A 19,259-nucleotide genomic window follows, 5' to 3' on the forward strand; every position below is an offset into this window, starting at 1 on the left:
GCCCGGTACCGGGTACCCCTCGGCCCTGCGGCAGTGGGGGCGCTACATATATATTACATGCTGTGTATAGACTATAGTTTATAAGGTATATAGTACATCATTTGTATAGTACATGCTGTGTATAGTATATACTGTATATAGTTCATACTGTATATAGACTATTTGGTATATACTGAATATAGTGCATGTGTATAGTATATACTGTATGTAGTACATGCTATGTATAGACTATGGTATATACTGTATATAGTGCATGCTATGTATAGACTATGGTATATACTGTATATAGTACATGTGTATAATATATACTGTATATAGTACACGCTATGTATACACTATATGGTATATACTGTATATAGTACATGTGTATAGTATATACTGTACAGTATATAGTACATGATATGTATAGACTATATAGTTTATAAAGTATATAGTGCATCATTTGTATAGTACATGCTGTATATAGTATATACTGTATATAGTTCATACTGTGTACAGACTATATGGTATATACTGTATATAGTGCATGTGTATAGTATATACTGTATATAGTACATGCTATGAATAGACTATATGGTATATACTGTATATAGTACTTGCTGTGTATAGTATATACTGTATATAGCACATGCTATGTATAGACTCTGGTATATACTGTATATAGTACATGCTGTGTATAGCATATACTGTATATAGTACATGCTGTGTATAGTATATACTGTATATAGTACATGCTGTGTATAGTATATACTGTATATAGTACATGCTATGTATAGACTATATGGTATATACTGTATATAGTACATGCTGTGTATAGTATATACTGTATATAGTGCATGCTATGTATAGACTATATGGTATATACTGTATATAGTACATGCTATGTATAGACTATATGGTATATACTGTATATAGTACATGTCGTCTATAGTCTATAATGTATATAGTACATGCTATGTGTAGACTATATGGTATATTGTGTATATAGTACATGTGTACAGCACATACTGTATGTAGTCTATATAGTGTGTACTGTACATAGTACATGATATGACTCTTCTATAAATAAAACACAAGAGTGTATAGGGGCGACTCTCTTTCCAATATTTAGATTGTCGGCTCCTAGCGCAGCGTTTGGTAATACAATATGACTAGTTACAATAAAATCAGGTTTTTTCTTTTCTCCAGACAGAGGATAAGATGACAAGAAGGAGTTATGACATTCCCGGATCAAGGATCACAGGTTTACAATGAAGCCTAATGGAAGGAGGAGTGAGGGGACATGATGGGAGCCCCTCCCTGCGCACCTCCCCTCACATAAGTAGTTGTGAAGAGTCTCATGCACTCACAGGGACGGCAGGAGAACCTGGGACTGACTTGTGGAGTTAACATCACCTGCCTGGACCACAGAGGGGCGGCTGCTGCCCGACTCCTGACAGGCTGCATCGTCTTATAAACAGGTAACCTGGAGGACATTACATCTAACAACATACAGGTCCCCGAATACATCACATAGTCTGGCACCCTAAAAGAGCACGCACCCAGAGATGTGCCACCTCTATCACCTGCACCCCATATTTACAGCACCCCGATATTCCATGTAGATCACGCACCATCACCACACCGCACCCCATATGTACCAGATTTAGTACACAGCACAATTACGTCACATAGGACAATCATTAACAGATAACAATGTACCTTCCAATGTACCTTTATTTTACAACTAATCTTTCAGTTGTACCCTAAATTAATAGGACACGTAACATAGAACACAGCAGGGCACCTAATGGATTCTATAACAACATCACAACCCATGAAAGTACCGAAATGCAGCATTTAGCCCCCCTGGAAGACACTTTATACTGCAATGAACCCCAGATATACCTGACATTCTATAGAAAATGTGCACCCCAATATTCAGCCCCATGGTTTATTTCATAATTGCACTTTACATTTACTGAAAATAGTTGAATGCCGTTTTGTAGCACCCCAACATTATACCCGTCACACCACACAATCTGTAGCCAAGCAGAGAACCCTATAATGCACCCCATTATTATTTGACTTTATTGCACCCTAATATTACCAGACACCGTCTATAGCACATGGCACAATGGCTTATCACGTAATCTGCACCTCAAAGGATCAATCACCCCAATATCTGCCAGCTCCGTGCCCTATAGAACCCCACATTTCCCAGACAGAACATTACAGAATGATGTGCCCCAAAATCATATCCGACAGTTAACCCCATAAAGCCCAATGTATTCTTACACCATGATCAGTATATAGTGTACATTGCTGACTCCCACTTCATTTTTGCTTTAAGGGCTGGATCCCCAAAAGAGACGCAGGACGTACAATCTCCCGGAGGACGACTCTGCTCCCCAAAACCTGCGGCAAGCAAAAAGGAACTTGAGGAGCGTCCAAGATTCCAGTTTCACAGGTACATTTTCCCATAATGAATTGTTGTAGGATACAGCTGACATATACTGTGGGGTGGTACAGACATTATTCTGAGGGGTCTGGGGTAACACAATGTGACGCATCACTTCCATTTCTACAGAAACAGTAACCCTGACATCTTTATAGTATTATTTGCTATGCAGGTTAATACAATCTATTGCTTCCTGTTATCAGCCATTTCAGCCTGATGTGAGGCAGACTGTAGGACAGGTAAATAGAGTCTACTGCTCCCTGTTATCAGCCACATAGTCTGTGACAATACTAATGTGATGAGTGGTTGGAGGTGCACAAATCTGCCTGCCCCTACGACAACTACTTTAGAACCCATATATCCAGTGCTGAGATCCTCTGCTGCTCCTCTTATAATGCTCCAGACCGGTTATATTTACGGTTAGTGTCCCTTTAAATAACTGGAATGTAAAATATCCAAATCTGTATTTGTGCCAGTTCCAATTGCGCCGTTACCTGGTGCATCCGAGCCAAATTTATCACATGCCCCGTCCTGAGATGCAGCAGATGGGTACCATTTCAGCAGAAAAGCGATGTGGGGTACTCTAGTGTTACACTATATTTACCCATTCTATGCCCCCCTCATAAGCACCACGTCATGGCACCTCCACCCTCCCCATAGTTGCATCCATTGCTGTAGGTTTGATAATGTGCCGCTCCCCCTGCCCGGTCATGACGTGAGTGACACGGAGTAGGAGAGGACAGGGAGATGCGAGTTATTAACTTCATTTAAAGCAATTTTTCACCCCATTACAATCCCCAGGAGGGCACGGTTAATGACCTGAATCTTCATTCAGTCACATAGAAAATGAATAATGAGAAAAGAGAATGATAATACAAAAGCAGACTGTAAACGGCGGACAAAAAGCTGTGTACTCCACCGCCGCCGAAACCTACCACATGATAGCCTGGGTATAGGGTTAGTGCCCTCTGCAGAGCTATAGTAGTGATTTAAAGGGCCAGTATCCCTCTAGTACAACATTGAAGAAAAAAAAGGCTTATTTGAAAAAGGTGAAAAGAAGCGTTCCGGAAAGAATAGAAAATATTATTATGATGACCTGCAATCAAATTCATGCCACCCAAAACATGGGCAGGCTGAAGTGCTGTGGGGTTTCAGAGAAAACAAAGTTTAAAAAACTGTCCTGGGACTATGGCCCTAAATCATTAAGACTGGTGATGTTCATGCCGTATGCCTTTTAACGATTCAGGCGCGTCTGTAAAGGGGTGTGCGCTTCGTCAGAAATCTTACTCCGAGTCAGGGACTGGAGTAAGATTTGCGGCGTAAGGGATGTTACGTCCCCATACAACCCTTGCAGCTTGCACATGTAAAATTAAGTTGAAAATGCCAAAAGTCGCAAATATTTTTAGAGTTTTCAAATCAATTGGGTCAGAATTCTGGCATAATCGCTATAATGAATCGTGCCCCATGTGACTATCTGAACCCTTTAATTAATAGGTTTCTACCTATACACACACATAGGGAGCAGTAAGACAGCCGTATAACAACGACGATCGCATTGCAATGCACAGACTGGCCGACGGCCGTCCTATCCTGGGCATGACAGCTGCATAGGAATACAAGCTGTCACACTCGGGTCAGGAGATCAGCCGGCCAGTCCAAGCATTGCGATGTGATCGCCGTCTGTGCTTTGGACTGTGCCCATAGGGACCGTCAATCTACTGGAGCAGGGCAGGCAGAAGCCGGCAAGGATTTGCCTCGGATTAGTCATAGGGACCTGGGTCACTAAGACCATTGTTGTTCTTGATGAGGGGGCATGCTGGAGTCAGAGGCTCCTCTTCATGAATTGGGAATGTCGGATAAGTGGCCTGCTCCTCTGTGTGTGCCTCACCGTAGATCCTACTCTAGCCGTTGAATTTGACATTTCGGAGGCATGAAACTGGCATGAGGTCTCAATGTATGCACAGCTCTGAGTTGCACTTAAATTTTGTGACTTTTCAAAGCTTTTACACCAGAATTTTTGAGTGAAAGCTCTGATGGATCGGACCCATTATCCCCATCCGGCATTTCAAAGTATCTATATCTATATACACTCACCGGCCACTTTATTAGGTACACCATGCTAGTAACGGGTTGGACCCCCTTTTGCCTTCAGAACTGCCTCAATTCTTCGTGGCATAGATTCAACAAGGTGCTGGAAGCATTCCTCAGAGATTTTGGTCCATATTGACATGATGGCATCACACAGTTGCCGCAGATTTGTCGGCTGCACATCCCAAAGATGCTCCATACAAGGCAGGATGGATCCATGCTTTCATGTTGTTTATGCCAAATTCTGACCCTACCATCCGAATGTCGCAGCAGAAATCGAGACTCATCAGACCAAGCAACGTTTTTCCAATCTTCTACTGTCCAATTTCGATGAGCTTGTACAAATTGTAGCCTCAGTTTCCTGTTCTTAGCTGAAAGGAGTGGTACCCGGTGTGGTCTTCTGCTGCTGTAGCCCATCTGCCTCAAAGTTCGACGCACTGTGCGTTCAGAGATGCTCTTAGGCCTACATTGGTTGTAACGGGTGGCGATTTGAGTCACTGTTGCCTTTCTATCAGCTCGAACCAGTCTGCCCATTCTCCTCTGACCTCTGGCATCAACAAGGCATTTCCGCCCACAGAACTGCCGCTCACTGGATTTTTTTTCTTTTTCGGACCATTCTCTGTAAACCCTAGAGATGGTTGTGCGTGAAAATCCCAGTAGATCAGCAGTTTCTGAAATACTCAGACCAGCCCTTCTGGCACCAACAACCATGCCACGTTCAAAGGCACTCAAATCACCTTTCTTCCCCATACTGATGCTCGGTTTGAACTGCAGGAGATTGTCTTGACCATGTCTACATGCCTAAATGCACTGAGTTGCTGCCATGTGATTGGCTGATTAGAAATTAAGTGTTAACAAGAAGTTGGACAGGTGTACCTAATAAAGTGGCCGGTGAGTGTATATAATTGTCTAAGGGTTTTTCTGTCTGTCTGTCTGTCCTGGAAATCCCGCGTCTCTGATTGGTCGAGGCCGCCTGGGCCTCGACCAATCAGCGACGGGCACAGTATCGACGTAGATGTCATAATGGTTGCCATGGCGACGATGATGTCATAAAGGTTGCCTCGACCAATCAGCGACGGGCACAGTCTGCCGCGAATTCTGGAATCATCATTGTCCATATACTACGGGGACATGCATATTCTAGAATACCCGATGCGTTAGAATCGGGCCACAATCTAGTCTATATATATAATTGTCTAAGGGTTTTTCTGTCTGTCTGTCCTGGAAATCCCGCGTCTCTGATTGGTCGAGGCCGCCAGACCTCGACCAATCAGCGACGGGCACAGCATGGCGACGATGATGTCATAAAGGTCGCCTCGACCAATCAGCGACGGGCACAGTCTGCCGTGAATTCGCCTCGACCAATCAGCGACGGGCACAGTATCGACGTAGATGTCATAATGGTTGCCATGGCAACGATGATGTCATAAAGGTTGCCTCGACCAATCAGCGACGGGCACAGTCTGCCGCGAATTCTGGAATCATCATTGTCCATATACTACGGGGACATGCATATTCTAGAATACCCGATGCATTACAGTCGGGCCACAATCTAGTATTTTTTAACCGCGCAGCCGGTGTCTGATTTATGCTGCACATAGGTCGAGGGTCATGACGGGTTTTCTTTCTTTCATGATTATAGCGATCACTGTGATGTAATATTAGTGATCAGTTTACTGCAGATTTATAAATGGGGTCATCGTGTGTTGGGGTTTATGGGGTTAATCATTGTACTGATAGAATAATATGTGTTATGTGATGGTGATGGGGATGAGCATGGGTCGGATATTGGATGATGTGCTCTACACCTATGGATGGACCTAGGTTTTTGCAGTGACGGAGTTCATGGATCAGGAATTCTCCTTTAGGGCTCATTTCCACTTGTGAGAGATACGTCTGTGTCTCGCAGGTTAAAACCCTCTTCTGGCGCCGGCACTCCAGAGCAGAGCGTGCAGCCGCACAGCAACACATGGAGCTGCACGCTCTGCTCCCAAGTGTCGGCGCCAGAAGAGGGTTTTAACCTGCGAGACATGGACGTATGTCTCGCATGTGGAAATGAGCCCTTAGTCAGATGTATTCAAACCTCACATGGCTGATAACAGGGAACAATAGTTTGTATTCATTTTCACATCAAATGGAGGAAAAACTAGATTGGGGTGTGATGTCTCTTTAAAAAGGTTGAAGACAAAAGTTTATTATTATGAACATGTGAGATGGGCCCCAGAGGATGAAAATTCCCCAAATACAGGTACCGTACATAATGATAATAATAATAATCATCTTTATTTACATAGAAAACAAATCCAGTTCTGATTACTGAACAGTACGGTCACCCCTAACCCCAGTGGGTAATGTCCAAGTCACATCCCTCCCACCTGACCTCCCGCTCGGGTCTTTTCCATTTTCCGATTCATTTAAGTTCATCAATAAAGACAAATAGAACATAATAGGAAGACATTATGGGGCAGGCCGTCTATAATGGCTGTGCTGGAAGCGCAAGAAAGGGGGCAGACAATGGCCATGGAGGAGGAACACAGACAGCGTGCGTGATGCGGAAGATCTATATACACATGAGAGGTGTGGGTGAGAAAAAGAATACATATATACAGAATATTCTGCATCACTGGGATGTGATAGCTGCCGGATTATCAGATATTCTGGATTTACAGACCATCATTAAAAAGCATGGCAAACTCTCTTATAAGGATACAGAACCCATCTTCCACTGTTGTACACCTTTACTGCCTATATAAATCCTTAGGGTTCATTCATGCAGACGAATTTTGGCCATGTTTTCTATGCAGAATAGGTCTTTCTAATTCAAATCCCGTTAGTGCTGGATTATAGGATTTTCACTCAATGGTGGGATCTCCCACCAATAAAATGTACAGCTCTGGCAAAAATTAAGAGACCACTGCAAAATGTTCATTTTGTCTGATTTTTCTCTTTATAGATATATTTTTAAGTAAAATGTAAATTGTTCTTTTAGTCTATAAACTTCTCACAACATGTCTCTGAAGTTACAACCAATAAATTTTGTGGGTTTTTTCTGAAAACGTGAAATGGTCAAAATTAAAAGAAAAACCCAGTGCTTTCAGACCTCAAATAATGCACAGAAAACAAGTTCATAATCATTTAATCATTTAGAAACAACAATACTAATATTTTAACTCTGGAAGAGTTCAGAAATCAATATTTTGTGTAATAACCATGATTTTTAATCACAGCTCTTATGCGTCTTGGCATGCTTTCCACCAGTCTTTCACACTGCTCCTTTAAGCAGTTCTTCTTTGTTTGATGGCTTGCGACTATCCATCTTCCTCTTGATTACATTCCAGAGGTTTTCAACGGGGTTCAGGTCTGGAGATTGGGCTGCCCAGACAGGGTTTTGATGTGGTGGTCTCTTAACTTTTGCCGGAGCTGTAGATAGGTTTTATACTGTATCAGGGGATCGGGTACGTATTTGGATTTTTTTTTAATTAGTCTAGTAGATACTTTCTGCATGGGGATTATTTAGATACTGCTAGAGATGGAGGCTTAGATAAAGATTTAGGAGTGATGGGTACAAGACAAGTAATATAGATAACATTTAATAGGGGTCGGATACGTTGTTGCAGAAAAAATGTATGTAGAGAAAGCATTACTGCATAACATGCACACCATCCAAAGAATAACACATATGTAGGGAAAAATATATATAATTTATTAATGCGCTAAAAACACACCAAACAATGAATAAAACATACTTAAAAACTGACACAAAACATATAATACATAGCAGGTTGAGTCATATACAAAAATAAGGCAACCACCAAATCCTAACTAAACTGGCTCATATAATGGTATCCCGTGTGGCCATAGCAGGATAGAAGCCACTAATAAGGATCCAACATGGGAAAGTAAGTATATTCCCACAAATATACGGCCTAAGCTAGATGGAATACGTTGTTGCAGACAGAACAGTTGTTGCAGTGGAGACAATACATTGTGCAGAAAGAGTCACAAATCAATTAATAAGCAAAATTGGGGTTAAATAAGGATATAGGTATATAGTCTTAGATTCTGATATTCTGTTCATTGTTGTAGGTTGGATATAAGGGGCTTAGACGGGGGGGACAAAGGGATGGATGGATCCATTATAATGCAGAAGTTTTGCTATAAGCAATGGTGCTGCTCCAATATTTGGGATCTCCAGTACAATATTTGATCCTTGACGCTCCGTTGATTGCCGCAGCGTTGTACTCCGCACTTATGCATCCCCCTCCCTTTATTTCTATCTGCCTGGTACTTTTTATTTTTCTCTCTCTCTCAAGGACATATGTGGGCTCATACCTTTGTATGATGCATAGCTGCTTCCGGAGGATGAGTACCGAGACCTTACTACGTGCTTGCTCTGTACATTTCTTTGTTTTAGAACCTCTAATATAGGTGTAGTAATAGTGGTATCTGATGGGACTACAAATCACAGCATGCTTCAATGCCACTGTAAAGCTGCAGATTGCAAAAAAAGAATAGAAATAAGGGAAACAGCTAGCTCACCAATACAGCAAGACGTCCTCCAGAGCCCGGAACATAACATAGCTACCGCCATGGACATCAAATGGTTAAGGATATAGGGGAGATCCAGCTCAAGAGGGAGTCAAAATTCCAGACTTTATTGAAGTGCGTTAAAGTAGTGAGAACTTCAGAAAAAAATGCACCAACGCGTTTCTGGCGCGTATAGCACCAGTCACATTGGTGAATATGTTGTCTTCAGTAGGGGCAGAAGAATTGTCTCCATTCGGTAATGTTAGTTGTATAAAGCTGCAGAATTTCTTCTACCCACTAGAGGCACTAGAATTCCTTGCTGTTTCCAATCTGGCAAAATAGTCAAAATTAAGAGTCCTCCGTGGTTGATACATTTAATGTCAAACTGAAAAGAGGATAAAATATAGCTAAGCTTTTCAAATTTTTCAGCTCTCTTCATCAGGCATCATTTTCTACTTGGCAGTAATAAGGAGGTTTTCTGCAATGTAACTGCAGTACCATTGGTGACCAATTGAGGCAGCAGAATTTTCTGCTCTTATTTTGGAGTAAGGACTGTATGCATACTGAAAATATAGGCATTACATTTCTTAAGGGTGTCTTAAAGGTGAGAAATATTTGCAATTTGGATGAACTGGGACATAAATCTGTAATACCTCTTGCAGTAGCCATACCTACTCCTGTAATATAGTAGTAAAATTAAAACGTCCTTGTAATTTGCCAGGACTGGGAATTTTACCAGCAGAACCCTCTGAAGCAGCAGAATTAACCATTTCCTATAGTGGTCAAATTGCCTGCAATGTGTGCTGGAAATTATAGTTGGAGTACTAGTACTTCCCAGATCCCACATATATTTGCACTACCACTTGCGTCCTGTAGAGGTGATAGAATGTGACATCCATCAGACTAGACCTGGTATGCAGTGTTGAGCGTAAGTGGGGATTGCCCGTGTTTGTTAGGCAAACAGCTGCGAAATTTGTGGCCACGGGAACTCGAACATGTCACTGGAGCACCCTAGCAAACTCGAGTAATGATCACTTGCACCCATCACTACTGGCAGGGTCGTACTGGCCCACCGGAGAACCGGAGGATTCCCCGGTGGGCCCAGGCACTGACACCTGCTGGCATACTGGTCAGCAGCTACCTAAGGCCCTCACTGCTCTAGGGGTCCTCAGCCAGTGGCTATGGGGCCCCTGAGTCAAGGGGGCCCGCCCTGTGCCAATGGAACAGCAACGAATGACAGGAAGCCACGACTGTCCCTGCTGCTAAAGAGAAATGAATATTCACGCTTCCCCACGCCCCCATGGGCTTGGAGAGGAGTAAATACTATTTCACTTTAATAGCGGGCAGCATTAGCCACAGGCTGCAGCTAATATTGCCCGCATGTAAAGCCCCACCACCACTGCACCACTCTCACACACAAAGCACCGCACCACATACACACACACGCAGACAGACACACAGCACCACTCACCTCTTGCAGCACATCCCGGCGTCCTGCCTGGCGCTTCCTTTTTGAGACAGTGCAGCTGGATGACGTCATCATTCAGTGCACGGCTGTTTCAGACAGAAAGCTGCCGGTGAGGAAGAGACTGCCTGGATGTGCTGCGAGAGGTGAGTGGTGCTGTGTGTCTGTCTGCGTGCGTGTGTGTATGTGGTACGGTGCTTTGTGTGTGTGAGTGTGAGAGAGTGGTGCAGTGGTGTGTGTATGTGGTGCTGTGTGTGTGAGTGTGAGAGAGCGGTGCGGTGGTGTGTGTGTATATGGTGCAGTGGGTGTGTTTGTGTGTGTGTGAGAGAGAGAGAGTGGTACGGTGCTGTGTGTGTATTGGAGATTGGCAATGATGGGGTGGTGGGGAAAGATGATGGGGGTGGGGAAAGAGGCAATGATCGAGGTAATGAAATGGGCAATGATGGGGTGGTGGGGAAGAAGGCAATGATGGAGGTAGTGAAATGGGCAATGATGGGGTGGGGGGAAGGAGGCAATGATGGAGGTGGTGAAATGGGCAATGATGGGGTGGTGGTGGAAGGAGGCAATGATGGAGGTGCTGAAATGGGCAATGATGGGGTGGTGGGGAAGTAGGCAATGATGGAGGTGTTGAAATGGGCAATGATGGGGGTGTTGAAATGGGCAATGATGGAGGGTGGTGGGGGAGAAAGCAGTGATGGTTGTAGTGTAAGGGACAATGATGGTAGTGGTGGAAAAGACAATGGTGGTGGTGGAATGGGCAATGATGAGGGTTGTGAGGGGGGAGGGAATGATGGAGGTGGTGTAAAGGGCAATGATAGAGGTGATGGGGAGAAGACAATGATGGGGTGAAGGGGGAGAACAATGATGGAGGTGGAGAGGGGCTGCATTATACCCTATGAGGGGGGCTGCATTATACTTTATGAGGGTATGAGGGGGCTACATTATATTCTGTGGGGGATGGCATTATTCTCTAAGGGGACTACATTATATTCTGGGGGGCTACATCATACTATATGAGGGAGCTACAGTATACTCTATGAGAGGCTACATAATATTCTGTGGTGGGGCTGCATTATTCTCTCAGGGGACTACATTATATTCTGGGGGGCTACATCATACTATATGAGGGGGGCAGCATTATGCCCTATGAGGGAGCTACAGTATACTCTATGGTGGGGACTGCATTATACCTTATGAGGGGGTTGCATTATATTTTGTGGGGTGCTGCATTATATTCTATGAGGTGGGCTGCATTATATTTTATGAGGGGGCTGCATTATATTCTATGAGAGGGGGCTACATTATATTCTTTGAGGGGGGCTACATTATTTTATGAGGGGGGCTGCATTATATTCTATGAGAGGGGGGTGCATTATATTCTATGAGGGGGCTGCATTATGTTCTTTGAGGGGGGCTGCATTATGTTCTATGAAGGAGGCTACATTATACTCTACGAGGGAGGCTGCATTATATTCTATGAGGGGGCTGCATTACATTCTATGAGAGGGGGTGCATTATATTCTATGAGAGGGGCTGCATTATATTCTTTAAGGGGGGCTGCATTATATTCTATGAAGGAGGCTACATTATATTCTATGAGGGAGGCTGCATTATATTCTATGAGGGAGGCTGCATTATATTCTATGAGGGGGCTGCATTACATTCTATGAGAGGGGGTGCATTATATTCTATGAGAGGGGGCTGCATTATATTCTTTAAGGGGGGCTGCATTATATATTTTAAGGGGGGCTGCATTATATTCTATGAAGGAGGCTACATTATATTCTATGAGGGAGGCTGCATTATATTCTATGAGGGAGGCTGCATTATATTCTATGAGGGGGCTGCATTACATTCTATGAGAGGGGGTGCATTATATTCTATGAGAGGGGGCTGCATTATATTCTTTAAAGGGGGGCTGCATTATATTCTATGAAGGAGGCTACATTATATTCTATGAGGGAGGCTGCATTATAGTCTATGAGGGGGCTGCATTACAATCTATGAGAGGGGGTGCATTATATTCTATGAGAGGGGGCTGCATTATATTCTTTAAGGGGGGCTGCATTATATTCTATGAAGGAGGCTACATTATATTCTATGAGGGAGGCTGCATTATATTCTGTGAGGGAGGCTGCATTATATTCTATGAGAGGGGGTGCATTATATTCTATGAGAGGGGGCTGCATTATATTCTTTAAGGGGGGCTGCATTATACTCTATGAAGGAGGCTACATTATATTCTATGAGGGAGGCTGCATTATATTCTATGAGGGAGGCTGCATTATATTCTATGAGGGGGCTGCATTACATTCTATGAGAGGGGGTGCATTATATTCTATAAGAGGGGGCTGCATTATATTCTTTAAGGGGGGCTGCATTATATTCTATGAAGGAGGCTACATTATATTCTATGAGGGAGGCTGCATTATATTCTATGAGGGGGCTACATTATATTGTATGAGGTGGCTACCCCAACCCCTGCTACATAATTAAGACGTGTACTACCTTATATTATACCCTGATATTAGCGTGTTTTACCACACAGTTGGTGGTCTTGTATTTATTTCTATGTAGCTACATACTGGGCCCCAAGAATGATTTTCTCTGGTGGGCCCAAGGTGCTCCAGTCCGACGCTGACTACTGGTATGTGATAAGTTTCTTTTCTCAGGCCGGTTTCACACGTCAGTGGCTCCGGTACGTGTGGTGACAGTTTCCTCACGTACCGGAGACACTGACTCACGTAGACACATTAAAATCAATGTGTCTCTGCACATGTCAGCGTGTTTTCACGGACCGTGTGTCCGTTTGAAAAACACGGCGACATGTCAGTGTTCGTGGGAGCGCACGTATCACACAGACCCATTAGAGTCAATGGGTCCGTGTAAAACACGTACCGCACACGGACGCTGTCCGTGTGCCGTGCAGGAGACAGCGCTACAGTAAGCGATGTCCCCCCAGCTTGTGGTGCTGAAGCCCCCATTCATTTCTTCTCTCCAGCAGCGTTTGCTGGAGAGAAGAAATTAAAAATAATTGTTTTTTTATTATTTTTGTCTTTAAAATAAAGATCCTTGTCACCACCCCCTTCCCACCCCCTGTGCGCCCGCCTGCTGGAAATAAAATACTCACCCGGCTCCCTCGTTGCTTCCTCTCAGCGTCGCAGCTTGTCCTGTATGAGCGGTCACGTGGTGCCGCTCATTACAGTGATGAATATGCGGCTCCACCTCCCATAGGGGTGGAGCCGCATATTCATCACTGTAATGAGGGGCCCAACGTGACCGCTCATACAGGAAGAAGCTGCGGCGCTGAGAGGAAGCAACGAGGGAGCTGGGTGAGTATTTTATTTGCAGCGTGCGGGCGCACAGGGGGTGGGAGGGGGTGGTGACATGGATCTTTATTTTAAAGACCAAAATAATAAAAAAACAATTATTTTTCATTTCTTCTCTCCAGCGAACGCTGCTGGAGAGAAGAAATGAATGGCGGCTTCAGCACCAGATGCAGGGGGCAGTGCTTATCTCTAGAGCTGTCTCTAACTTTTGCATCAACCCATTCTCGGGCTTCGTGCTTGCCCCTCCCTTGGCTATTTAACAGACTCAACAACGCCCTCTAGTTCACAGTTATCGGGCAATCTGTGATATTCAGTCCTGGTGATGAGCTACAATAGAAGATTTCCCTTTTTCACCTGCAAATATTTTTTACACTAAAATGGCGATCACAAAGAGGGATAAATATCTGATCCAAACTGAGTGCGATCCCTGATGACACTGTAGTCTACAGCGCATTGTATCCATGGAGATTATTATCATCCATATTGCCTAAAACAAATGAGACCGAGGTTCTTCTTAATATTGGCATGACAACCTGGCCTCCACAACTAGTCCGTCATCATGCCAGGAAGTTTTGACCTGCCCCTCCCCCGCAACTTATGCTTGGATTTTTCCATATGTGTATTGCATCCGCAAAGTACAATGCACTTCTCATTCTCAAGTTATTTAAGACCATGTTCCCACATGCAGTTTTTTTTCTGCTGCATTTTTTTTATGTTGATGACTGCCCTAAAATACACAATCTGCTCTGGTTATTTTTTTTTTTCTTTTTTAATGCATTTTTCCTTTTTCCTTTTTTTTAATGTGTTTTTGGTGCAGATTTGTGCAGTGCAGCAACAGCGGGATTCTGCTCCTATAAACAGTGTTTTTTCAGGCTCCCCAGAGGACAATAGGGGAAAAAAGGCTCCAAAGCAGAGTTCAACAGCGTTTTTGCACTCGCAGACGGCACGAGTTTTCATGAAAATCCTATTAACGACTCCCATTTTCTGCACAGAGATAAAAAACGAGTTTACGCTACATCGGAGCATGGTTTTAAAGGCAGAAAAAAAGCTTCCTGAAGATATAGTGCCTTAATTGCGCTAAATTCTCAGTGCCCACAGAGTCTGCCAACAATTGTGCCCTGGAATTAGCCACAGTGCCGCATAGTACGCAATAGTATTAGCCACAGTATCACCCACTGTATGTGGACGCCACCACTGTCAGGAACGGATACAGAGAGGAGAGGGCCCCTGTGTGAGAACAGTATATGGGTCCTTTTTGGGTCCAATAATTTATCATAGTGCACAATTCCACCTGCTTTGGAGATGATAGCAGACCCCCTTTCTTCTTGGGACTCTGTGCGGCTGCACAGGTTGCACCAATGGTATGTCCTCCCTGACCACCTTGTGCCCTGACTACAATATTCCAGAGTCAGCCACAGTGCCACCAGTACCAACCACTGCACTCCCTGTCCCAGGGTTTCAGCTCACTCACACCTTCCTGTGCCCATAAGACCTAATCAAGCGTGGTCAAGACAAGACTGATGGGGAAGAGTGTAAAAGAGGGGCTAGGGATAGAGTGAGGGAGGTATGGCTACCCGCAGTGGCTACTATTATGCACTGCATCTTATTTTGTCAAATCCTAGCAAAAACCATGACATGTGAATAAAATATCTGTAAGTGCTATCAGTAATTGTGATTTTTTTTGTGTGTGTGTAATTTGTGTCCATGCAGAAAATCTTGGCAATGGGTTTGCTGGTTTTGATAATCCTGCTGAGTCTCTCCGCTCCACATGCGACCTGTGCAGACTGTGTGTCCTGGTGCTTCTCCTGTGCTCTACAGATCCAAGCCACCAACACCCACTTCAACCCTCTGGTAGGTTTTCTAGGGATGACAGCTCCAGCTGACGAGCTAGTACTATGTGCACAACACTGAGGCATGGGCATGTGGGAACCCTGGTTCCAACCAGCGTAGGTGAAGTCTTCAGCCTCTTCGGTGAGGGGGGATAAGGGCCATTGCGTGATAATTTTGTACAGTAGGCAAGCTCTGGAAATGATGATGTCCAGTAGACTGGATACTTGGTGCTAAGCACATGGCACAAGGAAATTTGCCATTTTTCAAACACAATCTTGAAAAAAGTGCCCTAGTATATTCTGGCTTCTGATGTCACCCGCATTGACTACTTCTTTCTCATTCCACAGGTTTGTTCTTTACAATGTGAAGGATCCATGACCTCTGTGACAGAGTGGGAGCAATGTGAAAAGATCTTGATTCCTATAGGAGCCGCACTCGAAATTTCCAAAAGGGACCAAGAGAGAGTGCCCACAACCTCCGAACTCCTGGAGGTACCAGTCAAGCGTTATGGAGGATTTATGAAAAAACTGGATAAAAACAAATTCTTCTTTAACTCCCCCAAGCGAGAGAGTGGCAGCTACAAGGGAGAAGCCATTAATCCCTATAGTGGTCTGCACAAATATGGAGAGAGGGACCTCCTGGAGATACCTGACTCAGACCAGGAGTTGGAGGTCAATAATGAATCGGAGGAGCAGAACCAGGCATGGAACGCAAGAGATGAGAGGAAGCGCTATGGAGGGTTCCTACGAAAATACCCCAAGAGGAGCCTGGACGATTTACAGGGGGTAGAGTTAGACAGGAGGATGGTACTAAACCCAGAGCTGGGATCAGAGCAGGGGGTGGAGGAGGTGGAGACAGAGCAGGGTGTAGAGACAGAACAGGGGGTGGCAGATCTGCAGAAGCGATATGGGGGATTTATGCGAAGGATCCGGCCCAAATTGAAGTGGGACAATCAGAAAAGATATGGGGGATTCCTTCGGCGTCAATTCAAGGTCACTACAAGGTCAGATGAAGATCCCAGCACCTTTTCCGGGGAGTTGTCCAACCTTTAAGAAGCGTTAGTGTCTACCATAGTTGGCAAAGTGGTGTTGGAATAGTTAACGCTCCAAAAATCTATAAAAACACTTTTCATTCTGTTTGGTTCAACTTTATTTCAACCATCCCATAGACCGACAATGACATTGAAGGGATCCTGTAGCTCTTTAGAAATGGAAAATTATTAACCTACACCCCCCTCAGTAAGTCATCAGGAGGTACTGCACGCAAGTTGAGATTTGTTTTGCCACATTACGCTGAATGTATAGTATGTTCTTGTTTGTACTGTGCACAGATGTATATAGCGCTTTACATTATAAAGTTACACAACTAAGTCCCCATAGAATAGCGTGTGGAGTACAAGAGCTACTGAAATATCACAAGCAACTAATCAACTGAAAATTATAATAAAACAATAAAACTAATACTTGCAGCAAGAAGATGTGATTATTTATGAAACTGAAATGGAATTTATAGCTCAATGTCCCTTTAAGGTCAATGTAGTACATCCATGGAACACAGACCGAGCTCAGATTGTGAAGCATGGATGTGTTAAAGCGCCCTAAGGTAAAGGTGGCGCCAAAAGAGATGAATTAGTGGTCACATTCCACCTAAAGTGTCAGTTTGGGATGCCGAAGACCATGCCCCAAAGCCAGGTGCCTTTATACACTGCTCAAAAAAAATAAAGGGAACACAAACAACAGAATATAACTCCAAGTAAATCAAACTTCTGTGAAATCAAACTGTCCACTTAGGAAGCAACACTGTTTGACAATCAATTTCACATGCTGTTGGGCAAATGGAATAGACAACAGATGGAAATTATTGTCAATTATCAAGACACCCTCGATAAGGGAGTGGTTCCGCAGGTGGGGACCACAGACCACATCTCAGTACCAATGCTTTCTGGCTGATGTTTTGGTCACTTTTGAATGTTGGTTGTGCTTTCACACTAATGGTAGCATGAGACGGACTCTACAACTAACACAAGTGGCTCAGGTAGTGCAGCTCATCCAGGATGTCACATCAATGCGAGCTGTGGCAAGAAGGTTTGCTGTGTCTGTCAGCGTAGTGTCCAGAGGCTGGAGGCGCTACCAGGAGACAGGCCAGTACACCAGGAGATGTGGAGGGGGCCATAGGAGAGAAACAACCCAGCATCAGGACCTCTACCTCAGCCTTTGTGCAAGGAGGAACAGGAGAAGCACTGCCAGAGCCCTGCAAAATGACCTCCAGCAGGCCATAAATGTGCATGTATCTGCACAAACGGTTAGAAACCAACTCCATGAGGATGGTCTGAGTGCCCAACCTCCACAGATAGGGGTTGTGCTCAGAGCCCAACACCGTGCAGGATGCTTGGCATTTGCCACAGAACACCAGAATTGGCAAATTTGCCACTGGCACCCTGTGCTCTTCACAGATGAAAGCAGGTTCACACTGAGCACATGTGACAGACGTGACAGAGTCTGGAGATGCCATGGAGAGCGATCTGCTGCCTGCAACATCCTTCAGCATGACCGGTTTGGCAGTGGGTCACTAATGGTGTGGGGTGGCATTTCTTTGGAGGGCCGCACAGCCCTCCATGTGCTCGCCAGAGGTAGCCTGACTGCCATTAGGTACCGAGATGAGATCCTCAGTTCCTCCTAATGCAGGACAATGCCAGACCTCATGTGCCTGGAGTGTGTCAGCAGTTCCTTCAAGATGAAGGCATTGAAGCTATGGACTGGCCTGCCCGATTCACAGACCTGAATCCGATTGAACACATCTGGGACATCATGTCTCGCACCATCCACCAACGTCACATTGCACCACAGACTGTCCAGGAGTTGGCGGGATGCTTTAGTCCAGGTCTGGGAGGAGACCATCCGCCGCCTCATCAGGAGCATGCTGAGGCGTTGTAGGGAGGTCATACAGGCACGTGGAGGCCACACACACTACTGAGTATCTTTTCCTTGCTTTGGGGCATTTCCGCTGAAGATGGACCAGCCTGTAATTTGATTTTCCACTTTGATTTTGAGTATCGCTTCAAATCCAGGCCTCCATTGGTTAATAAATTTGATTTCCATTGATGATTTTTGTGTAATTTTGTTGTCAGCACATTCAACTTTGTACAGAACAAAGTATTCAATGAGAATATTTCATTCATTCATTCAGATCTAGGATGTGTTATTTGAGTGTTCCCTTTATTTTTTTGAGCAGTGTATTAGATACCAGGAGCATAATGATCGTGATCACAGGTCGTATGACAGAGTCATGAGTGAGATGGTCCCGTTGGGAGTTGCCTTATTTTACTGCAGGTGCAGTCTTGAACACACCTCTAGCTGAAAACTATTGTGGAGCAGATAGCCACTGGCTCCCTGCCCCACAATTACTCTACAGCCGAAGGCCTATCATCTGCAGATCACTCCAGTATGACATCAGCGGCGTAGGCAGGGCTTGCTATGGGATGCCGGCGTGCTATGTACCTGGGACCTCTGATGTGGCCTGTGGCTGCAAAGTAAGTGCCAGCAGATATTCATCTGAGAGAAGGAAGAGTACCAAGCTGCTT

At 44.4% G+C, this 19,259-nt stretch overlaps 1 protein-coding gene across 1 annotated transcript; it reads left to right on the forward strand.

Annotated features, from left to right (window-relative positions):
* The first annotated feature begins 1,314 nt into the window (after positions 1 to 1,314).
* On the forward strand, positions 1,315 to 17,149 carry PDYN (prodynorphin). The gene is made up of 4 exons (XM_077257750.1): positions 1,315 to 1,460; positions 2,333 to 2,449; positions 15,560 to 15,700; positions 16,027 to 17,149. Exons 3-4 carry the CDS (start codon positions 15,572 to 15,574, stop codon positions 16,729 to 16,731), a joined length of 834 nt encoding a protein of 277 aa, XP_077113865.1. The 5' UTR covers positions 1,315 to 1,460; positions 2,333 to 2,449; positions 15,560 to 15,571; the 3' UTR covers positions 16,732 to 17,149.
* The last annotated feature ends 2,110 nt before the right edge of the window (positions 17,150 to 19,259 follow it).

This window comes from Ranitomeya variabilis, chromosome 4, assembly GCF_051348905.1.
Source record: "Ranitomeya variabilis isolate aRanVar5 chromosome 4, aRanVar5.hap1, whole genome shotgun sequence".
Taxonomy (NCBI): Eukaryota; Metazoa; Chordata; class Amphibia; order Anura; family Dendrobatidae; genus Ranitomeya; species Ranitomeya variabilis.